Genomic DNA, 7,864 nt, shown 5'->3' on the forward strand with positions numbered 1-7,864 from the left:
AGGACTGAGCATCCTTGCCTAATGGCAGAGGGTTGCCATCCAACATCTCTAAACTAATATGTCCTGTCTCTCAATTTGGATAAGAGACCCCCTATGATCTCCTGGGGAAAGGGCACTCAGGATGTGAGCTGTGAGATGTGAAGAGTCTAATGGAATGAGACTCAGGTGTTCAGGGTTAAGAATCATTTGCACACAGGACCCATTAGTGCATTTTACAGACTACAGATGGGGAAGGTGAGGCAGGAGAAGGGCAGCCGTTCATGGCAGGCACCTGGATACCTTGAATGAGACACTAAACATTTTTATTTAATCATGATGTGGAGGCAACGGTTAGGAGTTTTATAAGCAGAGGGGGGCTTCACATATGCATACATTTGAATTATCACTGTGACAATAATGCAAAAATTAAATAAAGTGAAGGAAAGGGTGCACAGCACCAGAAGGAGATGCTGTGCGAGGCCCTGGTGAGTGACAGGGTCATGCACTGAGCCCCCTGGAGCACTGCACCAGGGACAGAGGACGAGGACACGCTGTGGGAGCCCCTCGATATGGCACTGTCCGTCCTTGTGAGGCTCATGTCTCTCATCCATCAGGGTTGCCTCCTGATCTGAGGGGGATCACAGGTCAGTGGGGATTCCAGACCCGTGGGGACATTTGTGATGACAGTGACTCTGTTCACTGTGGGTTTTCCCACTGGTGTAGAAGCCCCATGGGACTGAGATATTAAATGTTTTCATGTTTGATTACCAACATATCTACAGATCCAGAACACAGGCTGGCATGAAGTACAAACTCAGACGTGTTTGTTGAGTGGATATATCTGGCACCTAAATGCATGATCTCATAAAAGGCACAGATCTGAGGCCCATAGAAAGATTTCTGCTTTCTGCACACTTTGACGTAGAGGTTCTGAGTTTGTTGTAGTGGAAGCATGAATAATCTGACCCAAGGAATCAAAAGCAGGGAAGTGCCATGAATCTGAGTCCTCTTGTTCTTAATTAACCATGTAGGTGGGGTACTGGTCCCAGAGCTGGGGGAGGTGCTGGTGCGAAAGACCAGGATCCAGGGGCTCACATGGGGAAAATGAAGAAGTGGTGATGAGTCCTCAGGACCTGAGTGAAGAACCACAGGGACAGGGACATGACAAGGGAGACTGTGAGGACCACAGACAACCTCCATCAGCCTCTACAGTGCTGAGTGTGGGTCAGGTGGGTGAATGTGCACTGGTGTCTCCCTTCACTAAGGTCCCGTAATGCCATCATTTGTCCACACATGTTCCATACAGAGAACCACAGGACCCATCAAACTCTAGTATCCAGCTCCTCATCCCAAATCCCACAAACAGCCATGATGGGAAAATTTTTGGAAAAAAAGGAAGATGGTTGTGTGTGTGGTCTGCATCCACAGAGGAGAGGCTTCTGTAAACACAGTGAGGGCAAAGCAGCCATAAATGTGGAAGTGAGAGTTTCTGTCACAGTCTGGAGGTCACTGCACCCAGCGAGTCGTTCCATGAACCTCAGACCTGCACAAGGAGGATGCATTGTCTGTCGCTCACTTTCAGTCGGCTCATCGGTTACACCGGCCAGTCCTTGGAAACAGGGAACCCAAGTCTCGTGGGTTAAAACTGCTTTAACGCACAAGAGTTTTGGAACATTAAAACTTAGGTACATATTAAAGAGTATATATGTATAGAATATGTATGATTAGGACAAAATTCACAAAATTAATATGGCAACATGTGCAGACTACTACAGATATTTAAAAAATCACTTCTTGGTGTAAAGAAGTATGTCCAGTGGTTAATCCTAAGTACACCAATGTGTTAATTCTTCACAAATCTCTGTGTATTCTCTGCTCCCTAACAAAATTCTAGAGCTTTGCCCTGGTTTCAATATGCCACCAATCCCACTTTCTGGAAAACTCCCTCACACCTGTTTTACTGCCCTCCTCTTGTCTAACTGCACTTCACGAAACACAGGAGCTCTTAACATTCTGTACAGCACTCTGGGACCAGGAATTCTGAAATAGTTATATGTACATACTTTCCCTTTCTATAGACCAGAACTCTTTCTGGCTGTGAGAAGAAGTAGGGTGATTTGCACCACATGACTGATCAACAGTATCTAGACATCAGACCATGGATGTGTGAATAGAGACAGCCACCTGGGGAGCTGCAGAAACCAGCTGGGATCTCAGGGATTTGGGCCATGACCAGCAGGGGGCACTGGTGGACCACTCTGGAGCCTCTAAACAGTTGTTCAGTGAGGATCATTCTCTCAAAGGAATCTGGGCCTGGGGCCTGGGCACTGTGCTCACTGATGGAGACTCACTGATGGAGATACAGCTGCTGTGTCCTCTCAGGTCCTACAGAGTTTCCCTGAGCAGAGACTTTTCTTTGCTCTTAGCAGGTGCTTCCCCCCAGGGCTCTCCCCAGGGATGAAGCCAACCTCCATCATCCTCAGTTGTGGTCTAAACTGAGCTCCAGCACCAGGGCTCAGGGAGGGGCTGGGCAGTCCCTGGATGGACACACATTTGCATGGACAGCCCCTCCCCTGGCAGAGGGTTGGGAAGAAAAGAGGCCTGGGGAGCCCAGCCCTACTGTGGGCTCAGGGGCTGTGTGCACCATGGCCTGGACTCCTCTCCTCCTCGTGCTCCTCTCTCACTGCACAGGTAGGGACAGTCTTGAGGGTCCCAAGACAACTACTGAGGTTGTGTCTTTCTTTACTTGCCCAGAGCCTTGAGGAACTTCACCCTGAGTATTTTCTCCATCAACCATGAGTGTCTCTCTCTGTGTGTTCCCTCTCCCAGCCTGTGCTGACTCCACCCCTCCCTCTCTGCAACCCAGGGAACATCAGTGCGATTCCCATGCACCCTGAGAACTAGATTTAACATTGACCCCTACCACATACATTGGTACCAGCAGAAGCCACGGAGCCCAACCAGCACCTCCTGGGTGACCGCCCAGACTCAGACAATCACCAGGGCTCCTGCCTCTGCAGGAGAGCTTCTGTGGATCCAAAGACACCTTGGAGGCAGCAGGGAACCTGCTCTTCTCTGGGCTGCAGCCTGAGGACCAGGCTGGCCTTGCTATTGTGTCCATTACAGCAGCCCTGATGCTCACTCACACTGCTAAGAGCCACAGGTTGGTGAGAGTGAAGGCCCCCTGTGTTCCTCCTCCCAGGGAAGCTCAGCCCTGCTCTGCCTGGGATCAGGTTTCACTTGGGGGTGACATCTGTTGTCACTTTAACAGACAGGACCTGAGTTTTCTGGGAAGAACAAATCAGGCCTTTCCCTTATCTCTCATTTGGACTCACCATCACCTCTATGTCTCAGCTGATCCTCTTCTCAGGCAGAGGTTTTCTCAGAGCCACAAACCTCCCAGTGGAGATGCTGGAAGTGCAGACAGTGCCCAGCTCTGAGTGCAATGGGAGACTAGGGGATGTTTCTTCTCCAAATGACTTCCCAGGGGCATTCAAATATAATAACATGCAGAAATGAATACTAATGTACCCACCACCGGTAAACCACAAAAAATTACAAAAAACCTTAAACACTAACAATAAGATTTTTAAAGTTATTAATGGCAGCAAAAAACAAAATACTCAAGGACAAATTTAAAAACTGAAAGTGTTATTAAGCGAGAAGTACAAACTATTTCTGAGATACATGAAGACCTAAATAACTGAACACACATCTAGTTTATGGTCAGACACTCAACGTCTACGTGCCCTGCCTGCATCTGAGGGAGGAGAGGCATAGGAAGTCAGCTTGAAATTAGGAGACCTAATCAGGGGGTCAAAGCAGAGACAGTCTCTGAGCTTAAGGCTGCCTGAGCACCCTGGGTCCCAAGGACACAGTACAGGGTAGTGCGATACCAGTTGAGGACACAGGTTGGGGAGGAACTACAATCACAGAGCAGCCAGGACACCTGTATGAGTACCTGGACCTTTAGTTGTGAGGTCATGGACAGGAGGGTTGGTTTGAGGGGATGTTTGTTGCCTGAGGCCTGGAGGCCTCTTAATGGGAGAGGAGAGGGTGGGAGATGGTCTACATTTCCTGGGGAACCGCCGAGCCTGCTCCAGGGTAAAGTGGGTCCAAGGATGAGGCACTCTTACAGCTGACACTGCTCAGGACCATGGAGACTCCAGAGAGTGGATCCCTGAGTCTGTGGGCACTGACCATGCCCCCACCACTCCCATACCTTCCTGTAGCTCTCCAACTGGCCAGGGTGGGGCCTGGGTGGGAGGGGCAGCAAGAGCAGGTGCTCCCCAATCTGTTCCTGTGTCACACCCCCTGGGAAGCTCTCAGTGAGCCCAGAGATGAGGTGACCGTCTCCTGCACTGGGAGCCCCAGACCCACTGGAGGTGCCATGGCAGTGGTCCCCAGGGTCTCCATGCAGGGCTCCAGCTTTCCTTCCTGAGACAGCACAGAGGGACCTTCCAGAGGTTTCAGCTTTATTGTACTGATCCAGGTCTGTCACCAGGTCCTATGTGATCCCCTCTGGGCTCCAGTCTGAGGCTCAGGCTTAAGTTCATTGTTAGAGAGACAGACACAACCCCATTGCCACAGAGAGCTTCTGCTCCATGGGGGGGACACATGATCAAATCTGCTCCCTCCTCTCCTGTCTGACCCATCACTGCCCTGTCCCTGCCCATGAACAGCACCAGCTCAGTTTTGGGCTTGTGCTATCTCTGTGCTACCAAAGCAGGTGAGGTGGGGCAGCCCTCCACTCAATCTCTCCTTAGAAAGTCAGTGGAAATATCTGCTTTAGGATCACTGGTCTCCCAACACACACAGAATTTTATTCTCACAAGAAGCAAAATTCTAGCTCAGTGGATGGGTGGGGAGGAGGACAAAAGTGCATTGTGTGTGACTAAAAGACCCAGTGCCCAAAGCCCTGTGTGTCTCCTGGTGCCAGCCTGGGCTCCACTGATAACTCCCTAAACTCTGAAACTTGACAGAAGCTGGGTCCCCCTGTGACCTGAGATAAGAATTGTGCAGAGCCCCTGCATCCCTGGGGCTGGGCACAGCCTCCCATTGAGGAGAGGCTCTCAGAGCCCCGAGTGCTCACCGTCCCAGCTCGACATCCTGACCTCCAATGCATTTCCTACTCAATTGTTTTGGGTGGAAGGATGTTGGATAAATGTCAATCCATTTGGGCATAGATCCTATAAACTCCACCTTCATCGCCAGAAAGAAACTTGTTTGTCCATTTTTTAATAATCTTTCACTGAGGAAACAAATATTTAGACTCTAAAGCCTGAAACTTGTTAGACAGTCACAAGAAAATAAGGCATCACCAGGCTGACTAGAAAGGGACAATGGGGACCCAGGGCAGTAAGGGAGAGTAAAACACATGGTCCCAGACAAAGATGAGTCTCATGCACAGACAGGGATCAAAGCCACAGCCTCTGCAGTGGGGGCTGGGGACCAAGAGGAGACCCTCCCCACAGCAACAGCAGGGACATAAGTTAACCTGTAAGATCTAACAGTGTAGAATGTTCCTGGGTAACCTTGAAATACCTAGTAACAAGCTGTGTGCTCCCCGTCCTGTATTTAACTCTTCAGAGGTCGATGGTGATGTAAAAATCAGTGTCTGGTACCCAATCCACATGGCAGGGACCCACTTAATGTACTGCCTTAGTCAGTGACAACAGAGAACATCCAAGGGCAGTAGTCATTCCCTTTGTTCCTGGCCTTGTAGGGGAGCTGTTTCGTGTCAGGAGGCCTGGAGCATGTGTGCTCTGAAGACAGTAGGGGGTGCTGTTGCCTGGTCCTGGGGGATGGGGTTCTGGGACAGGACAACTAGCCAATTCTTTTCTGAATCTTCCACACTTGGGAAAGCAGTGTCTGCACAGTATTTGACTTGCCATCACAAGGGTCCCCAAGAGCCACATGAGCTCTGAGGTCTGACTCATATACTTCACGTTCAATGAGTTGTTCCCACCTGATGTGCACACACCCAGTGTCAGATGGAAAGACACACAACAGAGCCAATTCTGCAAGAAGAAACTTGGCCTATGAGTCTTTCTGGACAAAGGACAAGAGACCCCTGGAGCTGGGAGAGTCTCAGATCCAACAAGGAAGTCTGAGCAGTCAGAGGGCTTGGGGCTTCCCCATCATGACCAAGATCCCTCTGCTCCTCACACTCCTCACTCCCTGATTAGGTGACAGAGGTCACTGTGCTTATTCAGTGCCTGAGTCACTCTATCTTCACTGGTCTGTGTGAGTCCCCAGCATCTGCCTCTGTTCACATCTCCCCAGGGGACATTAGGGTGACACTGTGGCACCAAGAGAGGAAGCTAATTTGCATGAGGCATCTGCTCCTCCTAATGGTCTCAGAGGCAAGAAAAGGCCCCAAGGGCACATCATTCCACCTCAGGAGCCTTGGGAGGCTGTGTCCTGTGAGTATCCCCACCATGGCCTGGATGGTGCTCCTGCTCGGACTCCTTACTTACAGCTCAGGTCAGAGATAGGGACTCTGCATTCTCTGGGGACAGAGCAGAGCAAGGTCTCAGGGGTGACCTTGTATCTCATTAAAAAACCCTGTCTTTTCTGTTGGTTTTAGGTGTGGATTCTCAGACTGTCACACAGGAGCCTTCACTGTCTGTCTCTCCAGGAGGGACAGTCACGCTCACCTGTGGCCTTACCTCTGGCTCAGTCTCTAGTAGTAACTACCCCAACTGGTACCAGCAGACCCCAGGCAAGGCTCCCCGCACGCTCATCTACTACACAAACAGCCGACCCTCTGGGGTCCCTGAGCGCTTCTCCGGATCCATCTCTGGGAACAAAGCCGCCCTCACCATCACAGGGGCCCAGCCTGAGGACGAGGCCGACTATTACTGTTCTCTGGAAATGGGTAGTAGTGTTGATACTTACACAGTGATGTGACCCCATGGGGAAGTGCAACCAAAACCTCCCCATTGGCTCAGAATGGCTCAGCTTTAGTGATGAGGAAAGAGAGAGGAGGGGAATAGTCAGCACGCCGAGGGGAGGAGCTCCAGGGCCCCATTCCCCTGTCTAGTGGCTCCCCTCCACGTGCCTCCTCCAGGCTCCCCCAGCCTGTGCCCATCTGTCCCACGTGACCCTGGCAGAGTGGACTTCCTGTCTTCCCCTCTCCCTACAACCATGATGGGTGAAGGCTGAGTGCAGACACATAAACCATCAGAGAGACTCAGAGCCCCCACTGCCCTTTGTAATCCTGCCTGTGTTCCAGGAGCTCTAACAAGATGTACTCATGTATTGACTGAGCCTGTGGACAGTGGGAATATTTTCTTGGCATTTAAATGAGAGTGTCCCTGGGAGCATGTAGGTAATGCTATTATCCTGACTAGGCCTTCTGGGTCAGAACTGTGTGTTTGTGAACAAAACAGTGTTTCAACAAGCTCTCTCTCAAAGTGTTTTAGGAAGGCTAAAGATTTGAATATGCCTACACTTCTATTACTATAGCATTATTCCTGAATACTTTTGTTTGAAATTTACTCAAGTTGAATTCCAGGTCACCGTATCTCCTAAATCAACCTGCGTAAATTTGGTACATTCAGAAACAGATTTCAAATCTCAGGTCATCGATGAAAATTGTGAGCTGATTTCTCTTTTCCCTTGTTTTAAATTTGAAACCTACAACTGCCAGTTGAGAGGGTTTCCATGACTTACGTGACTATTGATGCTCTGAGTTGACACCTGCTTAGAAGGGCCTCCCAGAAACCCCCTCCCAGCCCCCTGGGTCGCCTCCCTTGGCACAGGGCCAGGTGAGGGGCTTCGGGCAGGATCTCCACACCTGGTTCCCTAGGGCACCCAGCACTGGGCTGTGAGGGGAGAAGCAGAGTGGGAAATCATCCTTTTATTAACACTTCTCACCTTT

The 7,864-nt window shown here is 50.3% G+C and overlaps 1 gene segment (V, D, J or C); it reads left to right on the forward strand.

Moving 5' to 3' along the window:
* Positions 1-6,367: 6,367 nt before the first annotated feature.
* On the forward strand, positions 6,368-6,891 carry LOC118995144 (immunoglobulin lambda variable 8-61-like). The segment is given in 2 exon segments: positions 6,368-6,465; positions 6,569-6,891. Coding segments are annotated over 2 exon segments (369 nt in total).
* The last annotated feature ends 973 nt before the right edge of the window (positions 6,892-7,864 follow it).

The sequence above is a fragment of the Sturnira hondurensis genome, unplaced genomic scaffold (genome assembly GCF_014824575.4).
Source record: "Sturnira hondurensis isolate 20B ecotype Veracruz unplaced genomic scaffold, ASM1482457v3 Scaffold0009845, whole genome shotgun sequence".
Taxonomy (NCBI): Eukaryota; Metazoa; Chordata; class Mammalia; order Chiroptera; family Phyllostomidae; genus Sturnira; species Sturnira hondurensis.